Source organism: Stegastes partitus, unplaced genomic scaffold (genome assembly GCF_000690725.1).
Source record: "Stegastes partitus isolate 25-593 unplaced genomic scaffold, Stegastes_partitus-1.0.2 Scaffold2136, whole genome shotgun sequence".
In the NCBI taxonomy this organism is placed as follows: Eukaryota; Metazoa; Chordata; class Actinopteri; family Pomacentridae; genus Stegastes; species Stegastes partitus.
Window position 1 is genome coordinate 1 of NW_007579867.1, and position 19,499 is coordinate 19,499.

Below are 19,499 nucleotides of genomic sequence, written 5' to 3' on the forward strand. Positions count from 1 at the left end.
TATTAAGTGTGTGTACACAGTAACTTGGTGATACTGTGCGACATATTCCTTCATACTGATTGAAAGAAAATACGATGTACCATATTATGGCCAAAACACAAAGTAGTAGGCGGTGATGTCTATCAGTGATTGATTTAGTTACTGAAAAGCCAAATAGTTGTGGTGTAACATTTGCATACAGGGCGATAAACACTGTCATTAAAATGGATAAAGCTAACTGTAAAAACTCCAAAAACTGTCCATTCCAGAGTCTCTGCAAAACGTGAAAGTTGTCAGTATGGCAGGCTGCTGCCTAAATGTTGTTTTTTTTATTTTTCATCATGAAGAAAATGGTAACATCCTGATAGTGAGAAAAGACAGATGAGTCAGACTAATCCAAGGCTAGTAATTTGCAATCATGACAGTGACTAGCTTAGAAATGTTAGGTGTAAAACAAACAACCTGAATGGGTGAGTCCTCTGGTAGAGTAGCAAGGAGGAGATTACACAGACATGGGCTCCTCTGGGCTTTTAGTAGTCATATTTTGGCACTCCTTCCTTTGATAGTATATCTATACATTATGTAGGCTTTACAGTCTCTATACAGTTAAAATGTGTAACCCACAAGGATAAAGGGGACTCTATGTGTTTCTTATTCAAGGCACATTTTCTGCAACATAAAGGACCAAAATGTTTTAAAATAACACTGCAGCTTATAAAGAATGAAACAAACTGCAGCGTTTTAAACATTTGGACAGTCCATAACACGAAGATAATATAACGCAGTGAGTTTAATGAGAAAATCACACATTTTTGGATGATTGTCTCCTCACAGTAGTGTTGGTTTGAATTCCCCATCCAGCACTGTGGGTAGATGTCTAATTAATATCGGAAGCAACATCCCCATGTGCCAGCAATCATGTCATGAAGCATTCAAGTGTTTCGCCATAAAAACATGTTAGATGAGCACAGTAACAGCTGTATCTGCCGCTTTTGAAAATCTACATGTGTATGTGGCTTTGTCTTGAATGAATCAATGCACTGATTTTTGTATTGAGAAGGGAACACTTGGTACAGACATTAACAAGCCACGCTCTCTATCATTTTCTTTCATAAACACATCACTGTCAAACTGAAAACAGACAAAGGCAGTCCAGTCTGCAGTCATGGCCACTCTTACTATGAGTACAAATAATCAATCCCACAGGCATCACCGGGTTTGTTTGGCTATAAAATCAGCAGCTTTGTGTTGTTTTGTGAATACCAGGTTTCTAACAGACGTGGGAAATTTTAATCAGCCAAGATCAGGTAAGTTCAAGTTCGTATTTCACGTCGGAACGAGTGCTCCCTTTGTCTCGCTTACCCCCACTTCTTGTTTCTGTCATCACCTCACACATCCTCTTCATTATTTCTCATTATATTCCACATGATTGACAGCTGTAATAAAGGTTAATCTAGTCTGTTTCTATTGTTCCTCTGGACCTCATTACCATACGCGCTCTCAATCTATTCACCCCATTAAAAACAGAAACAACTTTAAAAAGCCTTTCCCGATTCGAACATTTTACAAGCACAGTTAAACCCCTTCGCAATCTCGCAAGCTTTGGAAGCCGTTTAAAAGCTCAACACGCCGCCATGGATGATACAAAAAATATCAAAATGATTCCTTTTTCAGAAGCATAAAAAAAAAAAACTACATTCAGTATGAACTTTACAGGGTTCACCTCCTCCGTTTACGCAAGCAGCTCACTTCTCCAGACACTGAGCCATGTATAAATAAAACATAGCACAATGCTGACGGGGTTGAGGGGTTCAGTTGCTATTCGACTGAAAGTTAGAGCGGGCAAAACGCCAGGGCAAGTGCATGAAAACACAACTCAGTGAAGCTTGATTTTAAGGGTGCTACAGCGGCAGGAGGCACGCTAGGTTCAACTCCTGTCAACAAAACAGAAGATGAGGACGGCACAACAAGATGACTGAGGGATGGTCAGAAGTCTCCTCCTGTGGTGATACACTGATTCTGAAGATGCTGTCAGCTCTATGTGTGTGTGCTCTTTTCTTTCTGTTAAGGGAATCTGTGCAAGGCTGTTAAGCACCTTGTAAGACTTCCAACCATTGTCCACCGCAGCAGAAGAGGCAAGTGGGAGTTAGTTAGGATACTGTGTTCCCTGTTCCTGTTTCAGTGCCAAAATATTTGGTCCAACACTTGCTGTAGGGAAGATTTGAATTAGCCTTCTTGAACAGCTTTACATTACAATTGCAAATAATGAAAATGTCAGTTTTTACACTTTGTTGAAAACCTTAAACTTAAAGCTGCATTAATCCATTTTTAATTTTTTTTTAACTTTCTTGAAAATCTTTACATTAAAGCTGCTCTAAATAAAGTTTGATTTTTTTTACCCTCTTAAAAAACCCTTACTTTTAAACTGCTATGCAAACTATATAACATATATAAACACATTTTACTTAAAATAAAACTATGTATAATGTGAGCCAGCATACTCCTCGCAACAAACCTAAATACAACTGTCTTCTATAATTTGTTTCAGGGAATTTGAATTGAATTGAATTTTACTGTTTTGGTTCATTCTCACCACTTTAACTAGAAACTAATTATCAGCTGCCACAAAACAGATCTTTTCAGTGAAAAAAGCACTGATACACTGAATTACGCCCGACCTGCCCACTCACCAAACGGCAGACGACCAGGTTAGCAAGCTAAGATATTTGTCTCCGAAGTTAGTGAGAACCCGAAACAAAAGTAACGATGTGGTCAAAATTTAGATTAACATTTGCTAAGTGACCAGAAACATGAATCCAAATGAATGCTAATGTTTCACTTTGTCTGCTACAAGCATGGATTTCCAACTGTTTGCTAACACATTAGCCATAACAACTTTATGAGGCGACAAGAAGCCAATACAGTGTTAACAGCTGCTGCTGCTGGGCTCAACTTGCCAAAACGTAATCAGAATACATTTTCCGAGTAGTTTGCAAGACCAGTAACAGTAATGGTGACACAAATAGGTAGTTTAGTTTAAACAAAACTTTAAGCACCATTAAAACTCATGAGAAACCAAACTCTGTCTGTGATTCAAAATCTTGCCTGTTGGTGCCCTTTGATTATTTAATTTTTAAACATTGGTCACAAATATAGAATTCATTTTTTACTGTGAATATTTTCTCTAATCAGCTTTTTTCACTGAATGTTACACAGATGGGGGTAATTATATATTTGGTAGGGACTACTTTCAGCAGTGGATGAATACATATTTAGTGTACTTGTGAGTATTTACAACAAGGTAGTATATGTATGTATAACTTAAAATTCCAGATTTGGCTCTTAATTTTTTCTTGACTACTACTTTAGATTAAAAAAATATACAAAAATACAACATGACACTAACAAGGTTTGAAGGATATTTAACCAGTAAGGATGTAGTCTGTTCATTGCTTCACATGCCAACAAGATCAAAGGGGACCTAAATGATTAGTTGTTAAAAAATCAATGCATTTGTCAGAGTAGGAGAATCCAACTCCAACTCCAGACTGATCAATATGCAGCCTGGGGCTCAGAAAGCTCTAAATAGCCATGTCTATATAAAGAGTTTCTCCAGATCTTTGTCACTAGTAAGAACATACTAATAATCTAAGTTTGGTTTGCGGATCAGGGGCATTCCTCTGTACACATAATGCAACATGGGTTATGAAACACAAAACTTGCTTACAAACCCAAATACAACAGCGACTTTAAGCCCAATGGAGACATGAAGGGAAACTCTGTACTTTGTCAACCTGTCGTTTTCTACTTTTTGTTGTCCGTTATGCCTTTTGATGTAAATATGTTTTACTCACATTTGCTGTAGAGATTTGGGAAATGCAAACTCTGGCAAGAACACAAGGAACCACAAGGGTCCAAACACTGTGGCTAACTTTAAAAAAAAAATCTCATTCATGCAAAGAAAGTGTGAAGTGGATCCATTAGAATATCCATTTTACTCCAGGCCTTTAGGAAGTCAAAGTATTCTAGGGTCAAAAAGCCACCTTACTAGAACTACTTGGGAGTTTCGAATAAAATGAAAGCAGTGCATATGTTACAAAATTTAAACATCAAAGAACACGCTTTAACGTGTGGACCAAGGTTGCACAGAGGGTACAATTCTTCAGCCTATTGCTTCTTTAGACATTTCTTGAATTTGACCTGTCAAGACAGTAAAATGCTGCAAGTCACCGCTGTGCAGCCAAGTATCTTTCAGTGCTGATTCACTGCCCAGAGTGTGGTGGTTGGGATCATTTTCACAGAGTGGATTAGAGAGAAGGTCATTGTTAATTCCTCCACCGAGAGAGGGAGGCAGACTGCAGACTGACTGGAATCTTCTCAGGGAGCGAGAGGCTGCAACTGGCCTGGATATGTGATTGGACTAATGCCAGAATGGAAGCAGGACTAAAGACTCAATTGTTTTAAAGTTGAACTGAAATGAAATAAAATCAGTACATATATCCTATTCTTTGCGTTCTCATCGTATACTTACTCGGCCAAAGATGTAATTACAAAAAAGTAAAGATGAAAATGTTTTCTTTGGGGCGGACTGATAATATTACAACAATCGCTTGTAAGGGCCCAAACCAAGAAACTATGAAACTACAATGACCACACAGGCACTAACTGGAGACAGACATTGTTAGCCATTTAGTCTCTCGAACATTTCCCTCTCATTCTGTGACTCTTACTCTGAGCTGTCATGTAAATCACACACCAACATACACTGAGGTTACACAATGATGCATTTGACACCTATTATACAGTTCAGGACAAACCAAATACAGCGTGTGCAGGTGCTGCCAATGACTTAGCAGGAGTGGAAATGGCACTGACATTAGCAAATGAGGTTAACTATATGTGGAAGATACATAGCCTAGTTTGCTAGATGGAATACCAACAACACCTCAGTGAGCATTCTAGAGGGGCACACAGATTAAACCTCTATTGGCTTGATAACCCAAACTATGTAGACTCATTAAAAAGATGTTTAAAAAGGCCAATATGGCTCTACAGGCTGTGGTAAAAGGTTCTCAAATACTGCCCAAAAGCACAAAAAAGCCCATCCAAAGTCTTATAGCTGAAGTGCTATTTCTAATATGTATGTCACTGTGTTGTAATATGAGTCTCTAACTAACGTATAAGTGCTACAGCATGATTACATGTCAGTGAGTTCTGACAGTCTGACCTTTTGCCACTATACTCAATCATATATTTTCCTTTAAACAAGACCATAATTTACAAAATAAACACCACGCTGTATTGACAAGGTCTTGAAACCATAGATTGAGATCAGAAACTTATTAGGAAAATGCTTACTGAGGTAAAAAAAAATCAAGTGAGAAGTAGGGTTATTTCCTCACACTTCTGTTACATTACACATCCAGAGGAGTCGCCCTCTGCTGGTTGTTTGAAAGAATGCACGGTTGGAAGGCGGTGGCTTCAGTATTCAGACCCAGAGGCTACATCTGTTATACGTAGTCTACGTCTAGGACAAGCAAAGTGTGCAGCGACTGACTCACACAATGATGTTAATGTTAATTACTTTCCTCTTTCTGGGTGGAAGATAGTTAACCTAATTTTCATGCTTGCAGATTGTAAATTTAACAGGACAAAGTGTCATGTCTGATAACAAAACATTCCTGGCATGTAGACTATACAGGCCGTGATGTTCTTTGGCTTGTAGACTCTCCTTTTACAATTTGTCTAAGAAAAACAAAGGAGTAATTCTCTTTTGTAAATTGAAAAGATGCTAACAATAGAGCATTTGCAAAGTTTTCCTTGAACATAAAGTGAGGGAAACTTAAATTCCATGTCAACTCTCACAACCCCCAGAAAGCAGAACAGATGTTGCCACCATCAAATCCCAGCATTTTGATCTGATTCATTTCACTGTACTCCACTCTAATGCAAAGACATCACAAATCACATCGCTTCTCACCTGAGAGCACAGTGAATATGGCAGCGAAGGCGTTGAGCTTGAGGCCGTCGATGACATTGCCAAAGTGACACACTTCTATGGACATGAGGATGCCCCCGGTGGCCAGCAGGAGGATGTACAGGCACTCGGCAACAATGCACAGCCACAGCACTCCTGTGGAGACAATCGGTTATGCCAAAGGAATAGCAAAGAGGAAGAAAAAAAAACAACAAAAAAAAACAGACAGCTTCATGTTGTAGGGTTGGAGGTGCGCATGGTTGAGTGAATGATGAAAGGGTGGTGTAGGGGTGAGAGACAAGAGAGGTCGGTGGGGTAGGGAAGGGAGGAAGGATATGGGTATGCAAGGGAGAAGGCAGGGAAGAAAGAGAAAGCAGAGGAAGACTGAGTGGAGAAATGTGGACCGGTGACCCCCATCACCCATATCATTAACCTTCACAGTCAGAGAAAGGATATATGATCCACTCGGAGACGCAAAACATCCGGAGCTAGGATCTGTCTGCGTGGTAGGACGAAATACCAGCGGATTTCAAAACGTGTAATTGTAAGCTGTGGTGTAATTGCATATATCACCCAAGGGCAGGCAGTTATTGTGTGGTTAATTAATCACAAGGTGCGTAATAAAAGTAATATGCCTGTTACCCAAAATATCCCCGTATGAATTATGAATTGAGTTACATCCGTCAGCTAAAAAAAAGCCTTTTCTTAAAAAACCTGCTCTAAATTGAATTCCACACTTCAGTAAAGGATTTCTTCAATTAAATCTAGAGTAGGCAGTTGGAAAGGATTAGGAAATGTTATTAGGGGACCTTGAAGGCCTTAAAACTGTCTGCAATTAAGTGCATTTCATAAGTTACCCCCTTGCTTTGCTTTGATATATCTAATATTTTAATGATATGATACCAGTAAGTGGTGCAGTGGCATGAAGACCAAACTGCAGCAAAAGAGACGGATGATCCCAACGGGATGTAAAGCAAATGGGATTGTGTGATAAAAGAACACCATCTTGTTTCAATACCCTGGCATCCAAGCCGTTGTTCCGCAGCTGAATATCTCTTTAGTTCAGCCAGTGTCGTTTTTTTCTTTGAGGAGAGATAAACGTGGAGTTGCCTGGTTACAGATCTTTAAATTGCTGCCCACATCTTGGATTTTTTTCAGCGATTAACATAGGTGCACATTGTCATTTGTTTTCGTACTTGGAAAAAGCGCCAATCCAATCAGAGGTATGTAGGTGGGATTAAAGGATAAAGATGGTGTTTTTTTAATCGATTTCTTTTTGAGAACAAATCCCATGGAAACGCTGAAACCAACAATGTGTCTTAGATGCTTAGTGCTGTCTTAGACGCTCTGCTCTGAGCCCACTGCCTACAGTGTTTTAATACATATAGTCTCATCTTTATAAAAGGCTTGGTGATTTCCAAAAATAGCTGGGCAGTTCTTATCAAACATGACTCAAACATGAAGAAATATTGCATTTGTTGAGATCTATTTTCAATAGTGGATAAATCCACAAGTGAATATTCCTGACAGCAACACAGTGTGTGAGAAATAAACAGTGCGTATTCACATTAACAAAGAACATGTCTATGGCACTGAGAGTTTCAAACAAGCATTTGTCCTTTCTTGCCTGTTAAAGGGACTTTTTTTCTACCTGAACTGATGGTCTAATGGTAGAGTTTAGGCCTTTATGGGCCCTGAGGCAAATTTATGAGTAAAAGAATAAGAAAAAAATATATAAAGTTGATATGAGTTGTTGGTAGGATGTCTCTTTTGTTAAGTTACGGGCTAAATCTGGTACAATAAATCTCTTCTCTCTTTTAGAGTAATGTTTTTTGTGTCTTTTTTGGTCTCAAGCAAATAAACATAATACGCTAAGTTAAAATAAAGCTTTACTGAAAATTTATAGCCACACTGAAAATTATAACCCAAATATTTTTCACTTGTGCTTTGTTAGGTTAAAGCACAAAAATAACTTTGTTAGATTTAGGGAAATATCAGGGTTTGGCATGAAATATGCCACTGTTATTGTTTGTATAGTAATAAACACAAAGAGTTATTCGTGGTTAAAATGAATGGTGAACTCACCGTTAAAGTCTACTTATTTGTTGACCCATCCATTTACCCCAACCTCCTCCCTATGCAGACTCTGTGAATCTATATTCTGTGTTCCACTGCAATAACTTATGGGCTGTTTTAGGTCGGCTAGAACCTTTGTGCATGTTCTGACCGCAGGATCCGCCCCGTAGAACCTCCTTCAGGGACAATTTTGGGGGAGAAAAAAGCATAGAGATGCTAAAATGGCCAACTAGGGTTGTTTCAGTGAATGGTTGCCCCACCATGTGCCCTGAATTCCTGTGCTAGAAAGCTGCCTCATAACTACCTCACCTCACTTCTTCCTTTGTCCTTGTCATAATGGTGATGGTCACATGAAATGTAACATGTACGGGTCATAATAAGCTGCTTGCATATATGACTTATGGGGTAATTTTTTTAATGCATTGCCAGAACAGTCCCGGAAAGCTATGCCTCACCTTATACAAATTAAGAAATTAGAAAAGTGTGAATTAGCGAGCAGTCTTTGGTAAATGGATTCTGTTACCATTTTATTTGTCTATGTGAGCATTCTAGTCTTTATGCTAAGCTAAATACCTTCAAGCTCCTTATTCAGCCCCAGAATACTCTCATTTAACTCTTAAAATGAAAGCGTATTTTCACAACATATTCCTTCAAATAGCTTCATTACTTCCATCCACCGAACAACCATTTATTAAACTGCTCCTAGCAACCGCTTTAGCAGCTTCCATGTCGACTGAAAATGAAATTGTCAAAACAACAGCCCCTCCCTGACAGAAAACAAGTAACAGGACCACATTGTAAGACTGAATAATGCAGGAAATAGGAAACTGAATTTCAGGCTAAACAATGAGGATGCTCAAGGTTTCAGCGCAGGAGCAGAGCTGAGGGAGCTGATGAGGTGGGATGACACCTCATGGAAGTGATTGATTTGGTAGAACAACACTTTACTTATTGCCTAGCAGTGCAATCATTAGTTAGTCCACAGCTTTGTGGTGTCACTAGCAGCAGGAATTGATTTTTTTTACAAAAATGTTATGTGGGGAGGAAAAAAAAACAACACAAAAATCATGTATTTGTCTGAGGGTGGGCTACGACTGACTGTAGTAGTAGAGCCATAAAGTTAATTTCTAAAGGAGGTCAGGGCAGATGGATGGGTTGATGAAACACTGGATGGTAACACAGGAGCCTGCTGTTTGTTTCCTATTTTAAACTGACTAAAAAAAAAAAAGTATTTCATACCTTTAATTGCATGTTTGTTATTGTGACCATAACAACTAAGGTCCTCTTAACCCTATGAATCCTAGGCTGTTTTCAGGCTTTTCACTTTACTTTTTAGCTCTGTTCTTGCTCATTATATGGTCTAGTCACACATGCTGTACCTTGTTTTATTCAGAACAGTCTCGGCTATCTGGATCCTCCATCAATTTATTTGATGATACATAAAGATTTGTTATAAGCATCTATATATGAAGGAAAATAATGTTTTGCGGCATGGCAGCATAGATATGTTTTCATTATTGTATCATAAGTGTCACAAATGTATAGAGGAGTGTGTAAGGAAAGATATTACTCTGCAGAATCTTGATCTGTCCTCAATATGTGATTATTTCAGCATGATTATGACAAACATTGTTACAAAACTTTGGTTCTGGCCTTTCTGGTGGTAAGTGATTATCTGAATCACTGACGACTCCATGAGTAATGTTTTAATTTTTCTTGGTGACACTTTGTCACTCAATGAAGCACAACAAGCATCACTGGAAAGGTCAAATTGTCCAGTTTTCTTTGACTATTTCATTAAAAAATTCCACCTAAGAAGAGGGGCAGTGACTCTGGATGCATCTGTCAGGTTTTAAGGGTTAATTAAAACATAGCTCGTTGCCTAAACATAACCAACTTGTTTTTTTTTTTGTTCCTGAACCTAACCAACTTGTGTGTACATTCCTATGGGTCATTTTCAGGGTGGAAACAACTGACCTTGGGCAGACTAGGCAGAAAGTGCTGGCCAGCATTTCATCAGAGTGACAAAGGATCTTAAATTCCTTTTTTAAAATGTCCACTTCAGGTTAAGCTGCTTACTTTGAGCTATCTGAAAACAGCCATAATGTTGACAGAGGGCAAAGGATTTCAAGTCTCAAGATGACAAAACTGAAAAAACAAGGTTTTTTTCTTTGCTATGCACCACTTCTCAGCCTCTCATGGCTCTTAAACCCATGTTTTTGTACCACTGAGATTACATTACACTGACTGGCAATGAAATCAGAGTTTCTCAGTGTGACAGTGTGTTTATGTTCATATATATGTAAACATATATTCTTACCTCTTTCATTTGACGGTGCAACGTAAAGGAAATTTCTGCATTTTTCACCTGTAAAAGAATATAAATTAGGCATTTAATTGACACTCAATGACAGGAGACACGATTGCAACATGCTGATAAGTGAGACAGGGACTTCATCTGTATGCTATTAATTTTCCAGATTATGAGAAAGAGTCAGAGGTAGACTTTCTGAGACAATGATAAATCAGGTATGTGAGATAATAATAACAATAAAAACCTACAATTTGATCTAATCTGTGAAGGGATTTCCTTTCTGTGTTTGTGCAGTAACAAGCTCTCACCCTCCCCCCATCAGCGTGTCAAAATCTCCTCTCCTGCAGCTTGTAGCAGAACACTGGCCACAGATTCTACTGTCAACACAGCAAATGCTTTCCTTGGGCTCTGGAGAAAGACACGTTCTGCAGCCTCATATTGTTAGGGCCACAGATGTGGGGGACCTTGCAGCCCTCAGCTGGCGTTTCTGCCCCATATATCAGCTGAACTGCTTCCACAGGCAGTAGTCAGAAGGAAATGAAACATCAACTTAGAAGGAGGTGCTATATGGCTTTAACCTTGATTCTTCAGCGTTTTATGATGGGTTTAAAATTGAGCCACTAGGATTAATTGATTTATCCAGATATTATATCTATATTCATATCTGTATCTAAATCTATATGGAGATATAGAAATACATGTCACAAATTGTATTTCCATGTGTTTTCCATTTAATTCAATTCAATTATTATAAATATTACTAACGATCATGTATTTAATATAGCTTTTCAAATTTATTTCTTTTTCTTTTTTTTTCTTTTTTAAATTTGACTGATTTTTAAAACTACTTCCTTGTACTTTATCGACCATACATCTGAATCCTGAGTTCACTAAGATCTTGTCATAAAAGTTCTGCATCTAAAACCGTTTGAAAGAGAAAAACCTGCAATGTAGGTTATCAGCTTCTGTAATATTTTATCAAGATATTCAAAGTCATTTCTGAGATGAATCACTAAATTCAGCGTGTGATAAAGCGGGATGAATTAGTTTTATGACAAAAACACAACTGGAACCAGGACTTTGCTGTTTTTCAGGTTACTGGACCGGAGTGACTCTCCCTGACGCACCTCTCCGTGCGCACTGGCCGTGCGCTCCGCTGCGCTCCGGTGCCACCGTCAGCCCGGTGCCAAACTTACCGGTCATGTTGATGTGCTGCTCGCAGGAGAACCAAATGCCGGTGTGAAACTTCCTCATCACGTACTTATCCTCCCCGGTTTCCCAGATGTACTGCACCAGCCGCGTGTCGTTGATGTTGGAGCTGTTGAACCTGATGCAGAACGACTGTTTGGTGGTGACCGGACCGGTACAGAACGGCTTCACCACTTTCCGCGTCCCCTCGCACCAGTAGCTGGTGGTGAGAGCCGACACGGCCAGGAACAAGGCGAGGAAGTTCAAGGTGAGAGCCAGCGATGCTCTCCGCCGCCGGTCTATCCCCATAACGGCAGACCGGAGGAGTGAAGACGCCTAACTTAATCCCTCGCCTTGTATGACACCGGATTCTGGCGACTTCTCCTCCTCAAATCCTCATAATCCGGTAATTCCCGTTAATGTATCCGCGGCTAATTATCGCGGCGCGTCGGGCTCCTGTGGTGCGCCTCTCACATCTGCTCCTCCAGCGCGGCTCATTCTCTCATTTTGTAGCCTGCCGCCCTCCACCCACCTGCTACACCTCCTCCTCACACACAAACACACCTCTGCTCAGCGAGGAGATGAGCAGCGCAACTCCTTGTGTTCCTCCTTGACTCAAAATTACCACCAACATCCAGAAAAAACAACATTTATTATCAGAAATTGTGGCTTTTCTTCCACCAGCTTCTCTCACACTGTAGCTTGTGATGCAGCTGTCTCCATCTGCTTCAGGAATGTTCTCGCAGGATGATGGAGATCTCTTTCCTCAAGCCTATTGTGCACTCTTATTTGGAGAGAAAAAGCTATCTCTAACAGGAAATATTTCTGTAGCAGATATAAATGCCATTTACTCAGAGGCTTAAACTCATGTACCCACAAATAAAAAGCATTCTCCTATTCCCTTTGGACTTTTAAATCTTACAGTTTAGTGTTGAGCTTCCACAAAGTTCGAGGTCTCACAATAAAACGGATTTTTAAACACTGATCTAAGCAGGCTGAGACATCTTGATTCTCTTGAATGGCTCAAGCCCCCCAAACCCTGCATCCTACTACATTTCCCATAATGCAACCAAGTGCATCTTCATTATAAAAACCTATAAGCCTGATATATGTGCACATATTTCAAACTCAGCTGTTTTTATTACAAGCCCCAACTGTACTGACATCCCTGAGTGTTATTCACCAAAGTCACCGTTTGGTCCCCCTATAATCTTCTCTCTCTTCATTTCCTTTTGGCCACAGAAGACAGCTGAGTCCCCTCTGCCTTAATTCAACTTTTATGCCTTAAATCGGTGCAGTGCTACTTTGAGGCTTTAATGGCTTATTGACAGCGTATTTGTGGAGCTTCTTTTGCACCGATCATCAGGAAATAAACTGCAAATCTCTCCCAAAATTCACATAAAAAGCAAATGAAAATGTTAAATAATTCATTAGTTGGTACTGAAGTGTTCACCAGATTAAATTCCCTTTAAAAATGTTCTGGATTTTTAAGATCGATAGATGGATGTTAACCATTAAGAAAAGAGTGTAATGTGTCAGGATTCCTCTGTGTTCCCTGTTAGTGACTGTGCTGGAGGACTGGGTGAGTGTTACGCGCATGATTATCAAATTTGTTCTTATTTAAGAGACTGCATTGCACTTCATTGTACGATTTGCATGATTATTATTTTATTTTTTCTATCTTCATGTTACTACAATGGTATTTTATGCCACATTTGTAGTTGTTTACATGTGTGATAGAACTACAGCTACTTCTGATATATTATAGAGCAGGAGATATAAAATGTCTATTATGTTTTCTCTTCGTTGCTGTTCCTTTCTGTGACCAGTTTAAGGCTTCAGTGTTGCTGACGCTGATTGGCTGTTTAGCTCTGCATACTTTTTGAACCTGTGTAATCATTTGAAAACCAAACATACAATGGACTGTAGGAGTTTCCTCACTGAATTGTATTCTGTAGATTAAAGTATATGTTCTGACATTTACAACATAAATAAACCGTAAGATGGTGACATTTCTGAAGTTTAACACGTACTTGGATTTATAGCAGCACTGTAACACTTTACAGCACTCAGCTGCACCTTCACTTTCATTACTTTATACAATCTGTACTATCAGTCGTATTAGTATGAATAGCAATAGTATAATAGGAGTAGCACACATATCTAATGCACATACGCACGTTGCTTCATATTAGCATTATCACTATATAATAATAATAATACATTACTACTATGTTGTCCTGATTGTATTTTTAACACTGTATTCTATTTTAAATCATACAGTGTGTGAGTGTGTGTTCATACTTTTCATATATTCTATATAACACTATATACAGTATATCAATACTTAATGTCTGGATTTCTTTTGCATAAATATTTGGGCAATTCTCCCAGTTTAAACCATTATATATATTGTAGAAAAAACTTCTATATCTTTACTTTTTATTTTATGTTTTCTTATTTCAATCAAACACTTCTTTTTCTGGGCTGCATGGTGGAGCGGTGGTTAGCACCGTAGCCTCGCAGCTAGAAGATCCCGGTGAGGACACCCGGGATCTTTCTGCGTGGAGTTTGCATGTGTTCCCCGTGCAGCGTGGGTTCTCTCCGGGTTCTCTGGCTTTCTCCTACAGTCCAATAACATGTTGAGGTTAATTGGTGATTCTAAATTGTCCGTAGGTGTGAATGTGAGTGTGCTTGGTTGTCTGTAAGTGTCACCCTGTGATAGACTGGTGACCTGCCCAGGGTGTCCCCTGCCTTTGCCCTAAGTCAGCTGGGATAAACTCCAGCCCCCTGTGACCCTAATGAGGATTATGAGGTGTATAGATAATGGATGAATAGATGGGCTTCTTTTGTTTTCTTACTCTCAACCTGCTTCTCGTGCTGCTCTAATGTGTCTTATAAAAACACAGCAAACAGTCAAATACAGAAAACGTCAACATCAGTTTGACAGCATTTAGAAGCTTACAAAGTGAAACTTCCCACCTCATGACTGTATGCCTTTGCCAACCAGTCAAGCTGCAGCTTAAGGTTAATTTATGGTTTCCACCAGTGCAGACCGTGAAGGCGGACACGCACATATTTCCATTCATGCTTCACTAGGTATACGCCGGTCCGTTATGCAGACAGTCGCACTGCCCCTCGGGATGGACTTGCTCTTCTCACAGCATATAGTGGTTAGTTACAGTCTGGGAGAAGCTCCTTGTCACTGATTATTCCTGAGGTGTACAGTGGACAGACAAAGCACAGGATTTCTGGAGAGTTCAGCACTAATTCAGAGGTCCGTCACTGGAAAGCATGAACAGATCAAAGCACCTCCAAAGTCCAGAAATGACCACTTTAATTATCAACTCGTATAAATGTGTGGCTAACAGAGAATCTACCACAGTCTCTCCTCAAAACAAGCATTTGGATCACGATTAATTAATCAGTTGTTTTCCTGTGCTCTTGTGAAGCAGAGCAGAACCTTGAGGACTTTGGATAGATGATGCAAATTACATCACGTGTACTCTTGAATAAATTGATGAATTGGCCTTTACAACCATGTCTATACAGATCTGACCTTTGACCTTTCATATATAAAATGTCATCACTTCATCATTTTATCCAGTTGGACATTTGTGTAGAAGTTTGTCATAATTACAGTATAAATTCTCGAATTATGCCCAGAAATATGTTTTGTGAGTCCACAGTGACCTTTGACCACTAAAAGCTAACCAGTTCATTGCTGAGTCCAAGTGAACATTTGTGCCAAATGTGAAGAAATTCCCTCCAGGCATTCATGAGCTGCTGCATTTCACTAAATAATGAAACACAGAAAAATCCACACCAAAATACCAGCATACAGAGAGAAGTACAAAAAAACAACTAAATCCAGACTCTACCACCAAATACTGAAAATACAGACAACTAAACTAAACACAGAAACACTCATTCAAAAAAATAGACAAAACTCACACAAAACACAACCAAATATTGAAATGCGACACTAAATTGTGCAGCATTTTTTGTTCGTGCTGTACATGTATTACTAGATTGATGAAGATGTTTTCTTTCTTCTTTTATCTTTATGTCAATCACACAGTTAAAAACAATCTGTATTCATAATGCGACAGATGTAACCTATTAGTTAGGATAATACTAATAAAATAAGATTGCATGATGCATATCTGAGTTGATAAATACCTTTTTTTTTTTAACTCTGAAATGTGAAGCCAAAAAGCCCCAACAGTGGAGCGGCTGCAAAATATATACAATTCCTGCATGAATAAGTGGTTTATTTTCTGGGGCAGTAACATCTGCCACCTCTGTAGCAGGTCCCCTCCATAAAAGGGGAGAAAAGCTAACTGCTGACAGCAAAAGTTTATCACTCCACAAACAGACAGATAGCAGCTCCGTGTAATTGCCACCACGGGAATTGCTCCGCTGGTGTCGAGTCGGAGTGGGCAGGACAGCTTTCAGTCAGTGGCAGGGACACACAGGGAGGCAGTGAGGGTGGCTCCAACTGTTGGCGAAACTGTCCTGACTCACTAATTTGATATTTTGTTTGTGTGTTCGTGTTGGTGCTCGTCTGAGGATGTTCAGCGAGTGACGTCCATCAGTCATCTTCTTGGCCTACATGCTGGAGATGTGGCCACCAGAGAGCCCAGCTGTGGGGGGAACTGCAAACGTTTGTCCTGTGAGATTAAAAGTCATCATTCTTTCCTCCTTGCCCTCCCCCTTCTTTTGACCTACACCACCACATTACACACACACACACACACACACACACACACACACACACACACACACACACACACACACACACACACAGCAGTGCAGTTTCATGCCGCTGTAACCTCAGAAGCGATACAATACAGTCCTTCAATTTCAGCTCCTTCCACATTCTTCTTCCCAGAGTCGAACTATAATCATCATAATTAATATCAGTGATGTATGCACTGTCTCCATCCAACCCAACGTCACTGTGTGTGTGTGTGTGTGTGTGTGTGTGTGTCCCACGGGGCACTAGAGATAATCAATAGCGGGTTGCTGTGTCCACAGTGCATGCATGTGACACGCACGCAGTTTGATCCTGCATCCCCAGGCCCGTTATCCTGATGCGAGGCTCTCTGTCACCTTCAGGATGATCTATACTGTTACTGTAGGAGAAGGAGGGAGGATTCGCTCTGACTGGAAAACCTCGCTGAGGGGGCCAGAGCTGCTGCTGCTGCTGCTGCTGCTGCTTGTCTCATTTTCTTCCCTCAAGCCAGAGAAAGAAAAACTCCAAGGACAAGTGGCATGGCACATCCTCGTCACATGCGATGACCTTGCGATGGACCTGATGAAAGATCTCAGGTGTCTCGTGCGCCTTCATGAATATGCGAGGGGCGAGCGGTGGAGGCAGGGAGATAAACACCAGGGATGTTTCATCCTCCTTCGGTTTGTCAGCTTGGGTGTGAGAAAGATGCTGCTCCTGGGTGAGGTCAAATGTAAAGGTTGGCAATGTCAAATGTCATTTTTACATCTATATATATTTACATTTTTCTACCTCCAGAAGAGCAAATGCTGGATTACCAACCAGGCACAACCCCCCAAAAACAGATGTTCTCCATATTAAGTCTACATAATTTGATTAATCACACATATACCTGAAATTTGCTCCACTGAATGCCAGCTACATCCATCCTCCATCCTGTGGCCTTTCTGCTGTAGAGGGTCTCTTGCGTCAACATGTAATTTTCTGACCTTTATTGTTTTAATTTATACTAAACTCATCAATTTAATTTGATGAATTTTGACTCTAACCTAAAGCAGCCATGATGTTAGATCTTATGTTGTCATGTTTGTGATATTTCCCGGCAGCATCCTGCTTCACATTAAACACGTTTCCACCTGAAGTTGTAGAAAACCCACATTTTAAACCTGAAACACTGTAACGTAACAAACTCCGTTTCATTTTACTGCAGTAGACAAGCAGCAGATCCTTTGGAGCGCTCTTTGTCATATCCCATAAATCATAGCCTGCAGGTCAGCGGTGTAATGGAGCATTCAGGTGACCACGCCTCACTCTAATTCTATTGCCTACACCTGCCTATGGAGCTGACTCCCTGCTTTTCCCATCCGTCCCCCCTCTCTTCATCTCTGTCCCTATTCACTTTCTTTAAGGTACCTGTCATCCCCCCCCCCCCCCCCCCCTTCAACTCTCTTCATCTCTGTCCCTATTCACTTTCTTTAAGGTACCTGTCATTCCAGACTAATTTTTCACCTATGAACGATGCGGTCTTTGTCAGTGAACTTAATTTACGAAATGCTTGAATGACAAACGAGAAAGCAGAACACATGGAAGTAATGGAAGTCACAAGCTGCTGCAGACTGAATACTGCATGTGATAGAGGTCATCAGATTTGTGCACCCAGTGTTGCTGTGCATACTGTACTGTCAGTGCTGGTTTAAATTATAAATCAGTTCTCTGATTTGGATCATGTCTTATATGTATGTCCTGCATTAATAGTCAATGATTCAAAATACTTGGAAATTATTACCATTCAGAGTGACGTGGTGGTATGTTGCTGCTGCTGCTGCTGGTAAAAGATGCATTGGACTGCACTGGTGCTGCTACAGAACACCAGGAAAAAAAATTTAAAGCTTTTCTACGGGTGCTTTTGTGAGTTGGGTACATATCAGGTTTACCCTGATACATACGGTTTGTACAGGACACAACAGAAGCAATGTCACTTAAATGTCAGATGATTCATAATTGTATCACTCTTAATAAATGTATTATTTCTGACTTGACAAGTAGTGTTTAACCTCTTACGAACAATCAAAAACAAGTACTTTAGAAAAGCTACACTAAAAATACAGACTTCTACAAGAGCACTTCCAAACTTATATATATATATATGATAAACCCTTATATCACTGTCCACAAAAACCTAAATGTTTGTCGTCATTTCTTTGAACTTTTTGTGGCAGCATTAAGCCATATTGCTGTGCATCGGCTGTATACTATTTATGTTACCAAACTTGAGTAGTGTTGGACAAAGTCCAGCTTTAAGGAGTGCATGTGATGATTGACGGAGGTGTTTTGTCCACTTACATGATTACTGTTCCTGTATGTTTCTCACTGCTGAGACAGCTCCGTACTTGAACAAACTCCTGTACTCGACTGATGCTGATACCAGCTCTTGAATGGACTAGCAGCCCTTAAGACTTCATGTTCAAACTGAACAGACTGTTGGGGAGCTCCCAAGCTTGGCAGATTTGTTCAAGTAGCACAATCACAGGAGACTCAATGCTTGTTAGGCTGTAAGCATTACTCCATAGACAATGTTAATGTTCTTTAAATTCTAACTCTACCTAATTGGATCAAACAGAAATGAAGCATAACAAGGCTACATCCATTTAGATCATAATAGCACCAGACAGCCTCTTAATTAGATGTGCCATGCTTGGCAGGATTTAAAACATGGCAGCAGGTTGTGCTTAAACAACAGATCCAGCCTGGCCCTGGTGCAGGGACCTCCAGGGTGAAAAGGGTAAAGGGTAAAGAGTTCCACAAGTTCTAAGCTTGGTGCAGCTTACGGATCAGTGTTTTTTTTTCCCTCCAAAAGTGTACCTTCCAACAACTAAACTGGATTTTCATTCTCATATTTTCTCCTGGTAAGAAGACTGCTTAAAAAAGTTGCAAAGTCAGCATAAGGTCACAGAGGGTGGTGGTGCTGTAAGGCAGGGCTTTACACTTCCATGAGCGCCTGATGTAAATGTACACATCCATAAGAGTCCACATATACTCTAAATGGATGTCCACATGCAGCACAAATGTTGCGTCTGTGCAATCACTACACTACAAGGGCAGTAGTGCATATATGCCGAGTACAGAAATGCTGCTCTGCTGTAAACATATAGAACCAGCGAACTCCAAGCAGATTAGAGTCAAGAACTCACGCACACAGAACAGGCAGAAAGGCAGCTTTATTACCAGGC

General features: G+C 40.0%; 1 protein-coding gene across 1 annotated transcript; it reads right to left on the bottom strand.

Moving 5' to 3' along the window:
• Window positions 1-5,959: 5,959 nt before the first annotated feature.
• LOC103374079 (germ cell-specific gene 1-like protein) lies at window positions 5,960-11,843 on the bottom strand (the record flags this gene model as incomplete). The annotated part of the gene is made up of 3 exons (XM_008304107.1): window positions 11,543-11,843; window positions 10,353-10,400; window positions 5,960-6,112 (listed from the first exon to the last, which is right to left on the bottom strand). Coding segments are annotated over exons 1-3 (502 nt in total), but the record flags the coding sequence as incomplete, so codon positions are not given.
• Between the last annotated feature and the right edge of the window lie 7,656 nt (window positions 11,844-19,499).